Source organism: Etheostoma cragini, chromosome 23, assembly GCF_013103735.1.
Source record: "Etheostoma cragini isolate CJK2018 chromosome 23, CSU_Ecrag_1.0, whole genome shotgun sequence".
NCBI lineage: Eukaryota > Metazoa > Chordata > Actinopteri > Perciformes > Percidae > Etheostoma > Etheostoma cragini.
Genome location: NC_048429.1, coordinates 1,832,836 through 1,846,409, shown reverse-complemented (window position 1 = coordinate 1,846,409; position 13,574 = coordinate 1,832,836). Strand labels below are relative to the sequence as shown.

General features: G+C 38.9%; 1 protein-coding gene across 1 annotated transcript in view; it reads right to left on the bottom strand.

Annotated features, from left to right (window-relative positions):
• Positions 1 to 13,574, bottom strand: part of abcc9 (ATP-binding cassette, sub-family C (CFTR/MRP), member 9) — a 63,084-nt gene that overhangs the window by 16,078 nt on the left and 33,432 nt on the right. Inside the window, exons 20-34 of the mRNA XM_034864115.1 lie at positions 13,251 to 13,352; positions 12,190 to 12,274; positions 11,709 to 11,789; positions 10,530 to 10,667; positions 10,303 to 10,428; positions 9,791 to 9,890; positions 9,532 to 9,605; positions 8,789 to 9,022; positions 7,510 to 7,664; positions 6,753 to 6,822; positions 6,416 to 6,573; positions 5,697 to 5,789; positions 2,549 to 2,651; positions 1,788 to 1,901; positions 55 to 175 (exon numbers count right to left, since the gene is read on the bottom strand). Of these exons, the coding sequence (XP_034720006.1) occupies positions 55 to 175; positions 1,788 to 1,901; positions 2,549 to 2,651; positions 5,697 to 5,789; positions 6,416 to 6,573; positions 6,753 to 6,822; positions 7,510 to 7,664; positions 8,789 to 9,022; positions 9,532 to 9,605; positions 9,791 to 9,890; positions 10,303 to 10,428; positions 10,530 to 10,667; positions 11,709 to 11,789; positions 12,190 to 12,274; positions 13,251 to 13,352 (1,754 nt within the window). The remainder of the gene's footprint in view (positions 1 to 54; positions 176 to 1,787; positions 1,902 to 2,548; positions 2,652 to 5,696; positions 5,790 to 6,415; positions 6,574 to 6,752; positions 6,823 to 7,509; positions 7,665 to 8,788; positions 9,023 to 9,531; positions 9,606 to 9,790; positions 9,891 to 10,302; positions 10,429 to 10,529; positions 10,668 to 11,708; positions 11,790 to 12,189; positions 12,275 to 13,250; positions 13,353 to 13,574) is intronic.

Below are 13,574 nucleotides of genomic sequence, written 5' to 3'. Positions count from 1 at the left end.
TGTATGTGTGTGTGTGTGTGTATATATATATATATAATTTGTAAGACTGCTTACCCATGGACCCCTCATAGTTCTCCGACTCTGTGCCGAGGAAGCTGTTGACCTTCTTCACCGCTGCCATCTGGACCTCCAGGTCTGCCAGGTTCCTCACAACCCAGTTCAGGTAGTTGGTGACCTGAGCAGTCACATCCAAAGAGACTGGATTACGTTTCCATTGTTAACATAATGTTCATGTCTACAGTGTAAACCTACTAATAAGCTCTCTGTCATTTTGAAGTACCCATCAAGCACACATAGAAGCTTAAAATATAAGGTATTATGTCTTAAAAATCAACCCTTTCTGATTCTTTCTGTATTCTTTCCATGTAAACATGTAATGTTATTACCTCGTTTTTTTTAAGTGCTGTTGTTGTTGTTTTTTCTACCAAGACTAAAACCAAGAAAAGATGGGACAGCAACTACAATATTCAAGACTATACAACAAGACAATAACGAAATAGACACATTATAAACCAAATAAACACATAAATGTCATGTATAACTGACATCACCATCAGCCCATCACACATCTCCCCAGCCCAAAGCTTCCTGGAGCCCTCCAGAAAGCTCAGGTTCTTCTCCTATTTTCTAGTCAGGACATCCAATCTGGAAAACCGTATATATGACATTTTTTCACACAGTGCCATCCTAGCAATCTCAATAGCCAGCTCCTGAATTGACGTCACCCCTTCATTCCTCCATCCTCTTAAAATAATCTGCCTGGCTATCATTAAACTAGGCTGGACCCAGCTGGGATTGACCCATCTCCTAGAACAATTTTTTTTAGCTATGCTTTGTTTTATTTTTTATCTTTTACATATTCTTAATCTCCTTGTTAAATAAAGGTTAAATAAATAAAACAAAATAAAAAATATTCTGTTGTTCTTGGCTTTACGTCAGCCTACCGAACCGATAAGACTGACTGACGTGCATCATTGGTTCCACATTTCTCCATTTGAGCCCACCCATACCACAAAAGAAACCCCAGATTTTTCAAACCAAAACAGTGTCAGTGGTGTTTCCACATGTCTCCGCTTTAGGGGTTGGGTTGAGTAATGTGGACGTGAACCATGAACGTACCAAAAGATATTTTTTAGACAAAAATGTAGTAGTGTGAATGTCGCCACAGTTAATACTTGTGCGGTCGGCATTTTATAACACACCAGACTGAACTTTCAACATTAATTAAATACCATTTGTCTAAAATAACCGCTCACTCAAAGCAGCACAAGCTGAAAGACGTCGGGTACTTAAGTAGACAGATTGACTGAAGACAGTGTGATAAAATCAGAGAACCCTTAATGCTCTGACACACCAACCCAACGGCAGACATTCGGAAGAAAAGACAGTTGGCCTCTGAACACACCGAAGCGACGCCAACTTGATTTTACAATCTGCGAGTGTGTGAGATGTAAAACGGCTAATCTGAACTGTCACCCAAAAAATTAAAAACCGGCCGACAATTGGAAGAACGCAACACGTGGGTCTGACTTCTCCGGAATATTAAAGCCAGGCCATAAGGAAGGCTCCTTCGTTATATGATCTCATGTTTTACGAAAATTGTTCATCAAAACCTGTTTCTGAAAACATTTTAAGTGAGAAATAGGCCACGCAGTTGCTGAATCTGTCTTCATTTCAGACTGACAAAGATTGACGCATCCTCCAACCGACGACGGCACTGACCTCGCCAGACTGTCTGACGGACGATAATCGGGTTGGTGCGTTAGCGCCTTTAAAGTTAAACTCACAGTGAGGGCGTAGGTGAGTCCGAGGCCCACCAGGCCTCCAGAATACAGGCCGTATTTTAAACTCCATATGGCGGCTCCGGCTGCTGTCAGCACTATCACGGCCCCGAGGTAGTCCTGCACAGAGAAGGAGAGAAGAAGAAGAGATGTTTACCCACGGAGCATAATCATACAAAATGAAATATGAGCTGAGTTTTTGAATGTAGGTCCACCAAGGCCTGTAACTATTATCACATAATTGTCTAATTGCAACTTTTTAACATAATCGTCATTTCTTTGTTTAAGTGCAATTAATTGCCTACATTAGTTAAGGTGCTAAGGGGTATGACTTTTGGTGGTAATTGTGAGTTTTGTGTTCATTTAAGACAAAAATGCAATGTTACATGATTAAAAAAGAGGAGTGTTTTACTTCATAGGCTGTGTACCTATGTCGTTATTTTATCTGGGTCATAAAACAGTGATATAACCAAAAGATGTGTCCTAGGATTCATTCTAAACTTAAATAAATACATAAATGTGTTTAAATTTGACGGAAAGAGACAACTGTATTGTTAATTGCAACACAATGTATAACTTTTACAGCTCTAGGTTCACTAATAAACTAAAGAGCTGCAAGAGTTTCAACAACATAACATTTGAGTGTGAATGTGCTTTTACTTGTATTTGTCCAGCCATCCTTAAACATGTACACAAGTGACTTACTGTATACAATTATCTGCTTCTACGGCATCTATGAGAGAACTTATCATAAAATAGTCTCTCACCGTTCGGACCTCCAGCCAGCGGTTGGCAGCAGACAGAAACAGGTAGGCCGTGTTATTGGTGTCGGTCAGCTCCAGCATTCGCTGTTTAAAACGAGCCTCGTGTCTGAAACACACATTTAATGCACACGTTAGATACACGATACATTAGGGCTGACGCGACTAGTCACCTTAATCCATGATGTTGATGTAGATGTTATTAACTCCCCATTGTTTTGGGGGGGTTTTGTGAAACGCTTTAATTCATTAGAACAAATTATTCTCTTTAATATTACTACGGTATTGCAAGACAAATGTTGTTTTTGGCTTCAGTCAATGCTACACTTTTAGAAAATGGCCGCTGGTGCAGAGTATTTCTGCTATTATTTTAAGGCAGGGGTCTTCAATGCTATTTAAGGCAGGGACCCCTTAGCTGAAAGCGGGATGGAGGAGGGACCCCCTACTACATTTATTGTATATAAAGTGAAGTTGCAAATTAAACTGGGCCTACAATAACATGTAGGGTGGCCTAAAGCCTTCATACGTACTGGACCTTTTTAGTGCATAGAATACTAAGCTATTAAAACAGCCTAATAATTGTTGGCATGATTTTATAAATCATGTTTTAGTGTTAAACATACATGTGGCACAGTGAATCCTCATGGTTATCTGCGTCTGTGGTTGGCTTTAGAGACTTCCTTACCTATAGGCCAGTAAGCAGTGGGGACATATATTTGCTAATATTAGGTTGGATTAATGTTAAGACTTTTTAATTTCTTTTAAATCTGGGCTCAAAGCTAAAGTTTTAAAACAATAAACTCACAAAGCATTACGTGAAATGGAGTTATAAGCACTGGTGGAAGTAAATTTAGTCAAGTACTGTACTTAAGGACAAATTGAAGGTACTTAGGTACTTACTTACTTACTTACTTACTTACTAGGTACTTAAATTAAGATTTTTGCATACATATAATGTTTGATCATTAATTAAACTACACAACAAAATAAGGCCTATTAGTCCAGCTGAAATGATGAGATGATTACTTAATTAACCGAACGGTTTGGATTGTTTCCATTTTCTACAATCTGAGGATTTTTCTACATGGAGTACTTTTACTTTTATTAGAGCCTAGAGTACATTTTCCTGATCATAATTTTTTTTTTTTACTTTTATACTTCAGTAACAGTTTCAATGCAGGACTTTTTACTTTAGAGTATTTTTATGTGTGGTATGTGTGGTATTAGTACTTTTAATTTCACCGCAGATTATAAGTACATATACTGTTTAAAATACAATAGTGAATACAGGTGCTAATAGGATATAGGAAAATGTTTACAGAAGAAAAACATGTCAAACAAATGTTCAAATACAAGAATAAAACATTTGTACTGGTATTCAGTCTATAAAATCACATGGTTTTATCATGGTCTGTGTTCAGTACTAAGTCACCGCCATCTAAACCAGACTGGGTTTGGAGTGAGACCAGTGGATGATGATAATGGGAATTATCCCATGATTGCCAAGAATCTGTCTCAACACCAGATTCACTGTGTGTGTGTGTGTGTGTGAGAGAGAGAGAGAGAGAGAGAGGATGTCTTCAGGGAGGAGAGGAGAAAAACAGCGTGAGAGCTGTTTAATGTTGGACTACGCCGACGATGGGAAAGAGGCTGAAGACAGAAATACAAAGAGATACTGATGCAGCTGCTGCTTCCACCAAAAGAACTACAACTACAACACAGGCTACAAGAACTACAACTACAACACAGGCTACAACTCAAGCTTTTATATATGACCGCTACTGACTCTATATACCTGCTATTACAGCAGATACTGAATGCTTCTGTGTACTATAGTAACTGTATTCATTATAGCACCTTTAACAAAGTCACAAAGGGCTTCACAGGAGTACAATTGTTACAAATAAGACGAAACAATTATTGATATGTATTTTGGGCTACTGCCATAGCCGTAGTTGAGCTTAACCTGATGGATTGTGGGTAACTTTAGCATCCGTTGTAGGTGCTAGCCATGCTGTTGTAAACACATGTTGTTGGGCTAACAATTGTTTAATATTCCGTCATAGCCCAGATTATCATTGTTACATCTAGTAACATAAAACAGTGAAGAATATCACCTAAAAGTAAACGAAAGCCATAAAACAGTACAATAAAAAACACAAAATTACAAACATGAGACACACCTGGCTCACCTGGTTGAGCATGCTTAGATATTAAAATAGGTATAAAACTAAAAAGTATATCTCCACTTGCTGTGAAAAAGTAACTACGTAACTTTTATTCGGAGTAAATTTTAAATGAGCTACTTTTTACTTTTACTTGAGTAGATATTTAAACTGGTCATTTTGTTTTTACTTTAAGTAAAAGTTCATCATAGTAATAGTACTTTTACTTAAAAGCGCCCATATTCTGCTCATTTTCATGTTTATAAATGTATTCAGAGGTTTTACCAGACTAGGTTTACCTGGTTTCATTTTCAAAACACACCATCTTTTTGCACATTGCATTGCACTCCCCCAGAGAAAAAGGCAGAGGACATTCAGACACCGTTTCTCACTCAAAACAAAATGGATAGTTTTTTATCCAAGTTTGTATGCGTGTGGAAGCACCAGAGACATAAAATAAAAAAATCTGATTATTCAGACAACACATGAATGCAGCACAAATCACAAAGGTAACAAAAGTGAAAAATAATTTGTGTATCAGCCCTGTGGATACCCAAAATGTAATGTCTTCTTCATTGGCCTATGCTATAGCCTCCCCCCGAGTGTCATAGTGTCATGGAAATTGGGTTTATAGTTGTACCATAATCCTGCTGACAGACAAACAAACCAAAAACATAACTTTCTTGGAAAAGGTAAATAAGCTCAAAGCTTAATTACCTCTTGAGGCTTGAGGGAATGCAGGGGTCATGCTTGCATACAATAAGCCAACAGGGACTGAATGTAACATCTTGACCAGTTACTTCCTGTGTAGTGACATGTGGAAGGTGGAGGAAAATAGACCCAAAGCATATAAAAGTGCTTTGTTTTTGCAGCTACGCAGAAAAAAACAACAACATAAAAGTGTCTACGGCTGAAATAAGTCCAGTGCAGACAGGCTCTAAATGTGTGTGTGTGCGTGCGCACACATGTGTGGTGTGTTAGTGTTGTACCTGAATGCTCTTATCGTGGTTAGACCTTCAGCGGTCTCGGAGAAGTGGCAGAGCAGAGGAAGCTGTGTGGAGTCATCGAGGTCCTGGAGGTCCCTGGGAGAGACACAACGTGTGTTTTCACAATATGCATCTGGTGGGATTAGCACTAGCAACTTCAGAGCTGTTTCTGGTTAAAGAGAAAAGTCTCAAAAGAGGTTTTAAAGGTCTATCTCTGAAGTGATTCTTTTTCATAATGTTGTCAGACACCTGGAAAATTAATCTGAGACTGTCAGTGACAAAACAAGCACTTTTGTGAAGGTAAATACAAGCTGCAAAATGTCCCCATTAACTTCCACTTTAGCCTGGTTTGCCACTGACAACTGCAGCAATCTTTATACTTTACCAATGTCAAAGATTGTTGTTTCCATCAGTCACTTAGACACAAAACCATAGTTACCCTCTAAGCACTGCATTCACGATTTGTTCCTGAGCCTTAATACAAATGCTACTCCAATCTTCCAATGTTATGGCTTTCTGAATGTCGTCCTTCCAGAAGAAGACTTTCTATCTAAATTTAAACTGATTTTTACCTAGATTTAATGTGCCCATAAATCCAAGAGTTCATGTTTCTTGCAGCAAGAATATAATATTCACTGCTTCCAACTTAGTTCTCGGCTTTGTTTGAATATAAAGAACAAAAGCAATGCACTCTTTCTGCAATAAAAACACTGCAGACTCACTTAGAGGCCACCCGGAAGTACTTCTGGATGAAGTAGAAGGCCACAGCCAGGGGAACCAAGGCGATCAGGAAAGCTGGAGTGATGGAGGATATGACCCCGATGGCCGACAAACATAGCAACGTGGATCTCGTCAAAGACTCCAGTGTTGGAGGAATATGCTGAGAGAAAAAGCAACAATATTAACACAGCACTAGCATAAAAAAAACACTTCAGTAGTTCCGGTATGCCTGGAGCAGATGACCAATTATAGAAGGCCGTCTTAGAATATTATAACATTGTAGATATGACAGAAACTACGGAAAAACATAATATGTCCCCTTTTAAGTCATCTCCTCACCTGATCTATGATGTTGGTATCAGCTGAGAATCTGTTGAGGATCTGCCCCAGGGGAGTGATGTCAAAGAACCTGAGGAAAAGGATAAGAAATGTATCAAATAATATCTAAATTACACAGTTGGGATTTCGACATTCACTCTGACATTTATAAAAGAGGTTATGTAACTAACTATAGTATCTGTTTGTATCTGTTGTGGAACAGTGTTCCCGTGAGGTCCACCGGATAAGGAAGGACTTCTATATATCAATATTATCATCATAGATATCGTATGAAGAGAGATTTCATCTTAAATTTTGGATTATGATTTTGTAACATGACACCGTGGTCTTTTCCTGGTTTAAAAGGCTGCATTACAGTAAAGTGATGTTATTTTCAGAATTTATCAGACTGTTCTGGCAGTTCTATTAATTGCCTTTACCCACTTAAACGTCATTATTTCCACATTACTGATGATTATTCATAATCTCGTTGAGTACAAATATTGTGAAAGCACCAATTCAACTTCACAATATTGTTGCATTATTGAAAACAAGTGTTTCCTTGAAGAGAGGACTGATCTTTGAAATGCTAGTTTTACTGTATTTTATCCTTTTTTAAGACAAGTCTGATGGTTTACCCTTAAACCTTTGTACCAAAATATAACCAGACAAGATGCAGAGCTTACGGTGTGGACTAAGTCGGGCTAGCTGTGTGTGTGTGTGTGTGTGTGTGTGTGTGTGTGTGTGTGTGTGTGTGTGTGTGTGTGTGTGTGTGTACCTGATGGGCGCGTGGATGATCTTGTTGAGCAGATTGTGGTGCAGGTTGGTGGCTGCAGAAAGACCCAGAAACTCCACGGTGAGAGAAGTGATGAGGCATAACGTGATTCCAGCCGCACACAGGATGATGAACACTGGCAGGTTGTAGGAGTCGTCCTGGGACACACACACACACACACGCACACGCACACGCACACGCACACGCAGAAGTTTAAATTTTAAAGGACAAATTTAAGGGGATTATTACAGATTAAAAACGCCTATAATATTCAGATTTTAGGGTTTTGTTGATCAGTAATAATCAGTTATTACTTGAGTTGGTGACAAGAGTTTCTAAACCACACACACACACACACACACACACACACACACACACACACACACACACACACCAACTTACGTTTAAACTCATATTTAAACTTTATTCTCCATATTTGTTTGATTGTACGCCTGACTGTAGATAAAGTGTGCACTGAGTAAAAGACTCAATAAGAGGCAAATTAGTGGAATTCATTTGCTGGAAAGGTACCAATTTAACAACTCGATTCCCTTTAAATTCATACCAAAGTACATAATTCCCTATGTTTAATTTTGTCTCAACATTATTTCACAATTCACTGAAGTTGTGAAATTCAAGCCTATTTGTTAATGGCATAGGATTACATGCTATTAGTTTTCCATTTTATATATCATTTATATTGTGTCTTTTTTTCTAATGGTTAAAAAAGTGATAAATGATTGTTTTTATTGCTTTTATAATATGTAGGATATATTGCAAACCTGTGCTATTTTGAGAGAGTAGCTATGTAGAAATCTCTCTTGGTAAAGTATGTAAATTCCATCATTTATCTTTTATTTTTATGTTAACTTTAAAAAAAACTTTAAAATTCTCAAAAATTATTAAAGCTTTAGGGCATAGTTTCTGTCTCCCTGATGAGGAATGACAACAGAACTGTTGGCGGGTCCCCATGATACACGCACCCTCCTTCCACGCACTTGCTAGTAGCCAAGGAGGAGACGGAGGATTAAAAAACCATAATGGACTCTTCAGAAGCAGTACTGTAAATTATCTAAAGTTGAGTGTCTGCGCACAATAGTCTGCAGAAGCACAATCCTGAAATGTGTTAATTGGCTTTGTAGAAACTAATATGGCAACTGCTTGAATGTAACAGACGATCATTGCTATCAAAAAGTTACGCACTAGAGCTTTAAGTAAATAACGACAATTAGGGTTAGGATCTAAAATCTGTATCGGAAAACCCATGTGAGAAACCGTCTACCTCCACCTGCAGAGTACCAGGCGTGGGCAGCGTAGAGTTGCCACCGATACCGTCCACCAGGCTGGTTCCATTGGACGCGTCTGGTCCTGCTCCCGCACTCTGGTTGGTTTTGGAGGAGGTCCAGATGGCCAACCAGTAGTCAATGGCAACAATGACAGAGTGTTTGAGAAGTTTGGAGGACACCATCAGGAGGGCCATAAAGAACCCACCGGAGGACATGTAACACCAGCACACCTGAGGAGATGAAGGAAGCTTCACAGATCGACCAATAAAAGGGCAGATTCAAAATATGACAACAACTATTGTTATTATATTTATGTATGTATATATACACACAGTATATTAATTAATAAATGTGCTTGCTTTTCCCATTTCGTAGCCTTTATAAACCTGATTTTGTTCTAGTCTCGCATTGCCAGACCTTCCTCCACAGCGCTGCGAAGGGGGGAGCTGCAAAATAGTCCTAACCCTAAGGAAATGTTCTGGTTTAACATGTATGTTCAAAAGTTGTTGTAGTTGTGCATCAAAACATTTTGTAAGAAAACATAAAACTTTCTTTTAGATTCAGGGAAAAAGGGAATGAGTTAGCTGGTTAGGTTAGGTAGGGTTTGCAGTTCTTAAAAAAAAAGGTGTATATATGTATATATACATATATAAGTCTCAATATGCACTTGTAAAATAACAATCAAGGTTCTATCTATGGATCTATGGAGAACTAGTGTGCGGCTGTACGGATGGATTACCCTCCATGGGATCTTAGATCTTCGGTTGGTGGTTGTGGACATGTTATCATCATCTTCCTCCTCCTCTTCTTCCTCTGGTAGGATGAAAAAGAAGGTATCAGACATGACATGTCATTCCATCAAACAACACAGAAAACAAGATTTAACCGTTGTCTTTTCTTTTTTTCAAAACTTATTTTGACAACCTCTCATTAAATATTTGAGCAAGTCTTTCAGTTGGTCTCAAAGAATGACTTTAAAAAAGTGCTGAATCCTTTACCTTCGTCCTCATCGTCTATTTGGTTCTTGGCTTCTCTGGAGTAGAAAGCTCTCCTCAGGGTTTTCCTCTCGAGTGTTGTTTGGCTGTCCTGCTGCACGTCCTGCATGTAGAGACATGAGACAGCCATTTCATTAGTAACAGAATAAAGCTTTAGGCTGTTTGTGTCATTAAATGGACTCACACTGAGTGGTTAAAACACTGGCTTCATAGTTTAATGAAAGCCAGATTATTTGAAGGCAGGGGTCTTTGATGTTTTTTCAGGCCAAGGACCCCTTAGCTGAAAAAGAGACGTAGCAGGGACCCCCTACTACATTTATTGTATACAATTTAGTTGTCTATTAAAATGGACTTACAGTAACATGAAGGCCGGCCTAAAACCTTTCTACATGTCTTTTTATGGTGCAAATAATACTAAAATCTTAAAAATAAACATTGTTGGTAGCGTGCGCCCAGTGACCAGAATTGGAGGAGATGCTGTTATCTGCATCCTAAATTAATACCATGTCACATACCTTCTCCAGGCCATGGTCTTGTCTGTTCATCAGGGTCTTCCAGTGATCATAAAGCTCAATGTCATGAGTCTGAATGTCCTTCAGAGTTCCCTCTCTCAGCACAGAGCCATCCTTCATTGCTATAATCTGGACAAGACACACAAAAAAGGAAGCTGAGGCTTGACAGAAATAAATATTGCTCCCTAAATGTGTGTGTGTGTGTGGGGGGGGGGGGTTAAGATTCTTACCCAGTCTGCATGTATGAGGTACTGCAGTTTATGGGTGACCAGGACTACAGTCCGTTTGTCATCCTGCAGAAACTTGAGGATTCCTTCCTGCATGAGGTGATCACTGAGGTGGATGTCCAGCGCAGAGAAGGGATCGTCCTGCGAGACACAAGACGGAGATAGATCCTCGCAACTGACACAGATAAAGACTGCATGATGACTATTACTGTTCAAACCTTTTTTTTTTGTCACATAAAGTTGCTGTCTATCTTTCTCTGTTTTCTCTGGTCATTAAACCCCAACTTCCAAAATGTGTAAGCCATTAAAGTGAATACACTGACAGCCCAGTTATATGAAAATACCCTCTTTCCAGCGGAAAAATGGAATAATATGATTTCCTCCAACTGTTTATATTCACTTTATGATATGCTGTTGACACACTCGTAATGTGTAAATCTGTTTTATTCTTTAAATGTCTGTCTTGCTAGGGGGGTCAGTGTTATAGTTCAGTTCACTTAAGGATTCCCATTGAAGCACGCACGTGCGCCTCTAGTATGCCTAAGGTCCTGATCGAGTGCTAATAGAGTTGATGCCTTGATGTATTTTATGATTTTACATAATTCTATCCTGAAATCAGATATGAGAAGCCCAAGGAGCTGCACTTGCATAGTGAAAGGATTTTAATTAAAGAAAACATTCCCTCCTCAATATACGTTACAGTTTTAACAAATGACCACTCCAGACATCACAGTGAGTGTGATGCGCGTATAAAAGAATGACACGGATAGCTTTTAATGTGGAAGGTATGCTCGATAACCAATTAAAGCTTGCGGTGGCAACAGGAAATGATGCAACTATTCGGAAAGATAAACACATGACAGCACAGCAGAGAGAGTAGGAGACCGACACCTCCTTGTCCCAAAGGTCAACACGTACTATGTGCTGTATCATACAGTCAATCATAAAGAAATGCAGCGTTAGGGTATGAAAGGGTGTTACCTTCTGGTGGACTTTAATCTAATTCCGCTATTCAAACCGTTGTAATACTTAAAGCATTTGATGTTAAAATGTGCTTAGAAAATCATGAAATCATCATTATCATTGAAGATTCCTTTATTTAAATGCGTTAGTGCACATTCATTAGAGACGAAGCACACCAGTATTTCCAATCCTTGTGTTTGTTTTTAAGGTTTAGCTCACCAGGAAGACGATGTTGGTGTTCTGGTAGAGAGCTCTGGCCACGCAGATTCTCTGTCTCTGTCCTCCACTCAGGTTGATGCCCTGAATCACAGCAGCACAAAACAACATCAGTATATTTCAGAGAAATAAGTAAGAAAGATCCCAAATGTCCCATCTTTGCAGAGGTTTGAAAGACACCAACTTCTCAGGGTTGATTTGAAAGACACTGCAAATTAATTTAATCACACTAAATGTGCATGTAAAGCTATAGTGTGCAACAATTTCACATGAATGAATGTCTCTTACATTCAAGCCATTTCCAAATGAGTTGACACAAAGCTAATTAAGCCTATCAGTTCCACAAAACTCTCTCTGTATTGCTCAGTATGGCTATGTTTAGGAAATGGTGTCGTCCGGCGACATTCGTGCGCTGCAGCTCGAGCAGCGATTAGAAACTACGCACTATAGCTTTAACAATGAATAAAACATAGAAGGTGCACACCCTCTCTCCGATCTCAGTTTGGTCTCCAAATGGCAACAGGTCAATGTCTGGCTGCAGAGAGCAGGCGTCTATCACGGTCTTGTACCTGAAAAACACAACATATACGCCATGATCTCAAATAAACTACAGATCAGAGGAGAACTTCAGAGATCAGAGAAGATGTCTTCCTACTTCCAGCAGCACCACTGGTGTTGAGAGCAGTTGATTATGTGAGGAGGAGGAGGAGGAGGAAGAGGAGGAGGAGGAGGAGGAGGAGGAGGAGGAGGAGGAAGAGGAGGAGGAGGTGGTGGTGGTACAGTGACTTTATGGACTACCTAGTGTGAACTGGCTTACTCCCTATAATTTATAATTCATGAAATGCACTGATTCCCTGTTCCAGTACCGAATTGTTTTAACTAGTGTCACATAGGACTGCTCAATTAATCACAATTTTATGGAAATCGTGCAATATGGACAACTGCAAAATCCTTTCGGGGGGTGGGGGGGGGCAAAACATGTGTCAAACCTTTCTGAATGTACTGTGAAAGTGTTGTGGTGCTGCAGCGATGCCTGGTCTACAAATCCTATCCACAGACTAAAGAAAACAATCTTTGTTGGTTACAGTTCCTTGCCAAAGTCATACATTTTTCAGTTATCGTAATTTTTGAATGAAAATTAGAATATTGATACAAAATGATAATTCCCTCTATTATCATGTATCATATCTCAGTATCAGTCAAAACTAGATATTTTCCTAATATCGTGCAGCCCTAGTGTAACATTTGTCTCTTGTTCTGTGGTGTTTTGCTTCATTATTGCCCGTCTTACTGTTTTATCATATATACAGTATATATATTATTGTTTGTTTTAGCTAACGTAAGGGGACCTTGGGTCTTTTGAAAGGCGCCTCCAAATAAAATGAATTATTATTATTATTATTATTAGTTTAAAAACTGCAGTGGAAATGTAAGGTAGTTACAACTTCATTTTATAACATAACAATTTTATAAAAGCAAAAAAAACAACAACAACTCAGTACTCCTGTAATTAGCTGTAATTGCGCTGCTGTGTTTTCTTTTTACCTCTGTTTATTGAACGGGCTGCCAAACGTGATGTTCTCCTCCACCGTCGCGTTGAGCAGCCAGGACTTCTGGGTAGCGTAGGCCACAGAGTATCTGTTCTTGCTGTGATGCATCATGGGGAACAGAAGGCAAACAGGCATGTAAGAAATACAAGTCCTGTATTCATAAAGCTTTAAAGAGCAGGAGTACTGATCTACACACAGCTGCTTCTTTCCTCTGATATTTACTTTTTAAAGATTGCTCATTTACTAAATACAGTTTCTTTATTGGAACAACAATCACTGTGACTAAAGCTAACCAGTGAATTTGTGATAATATTTTAAA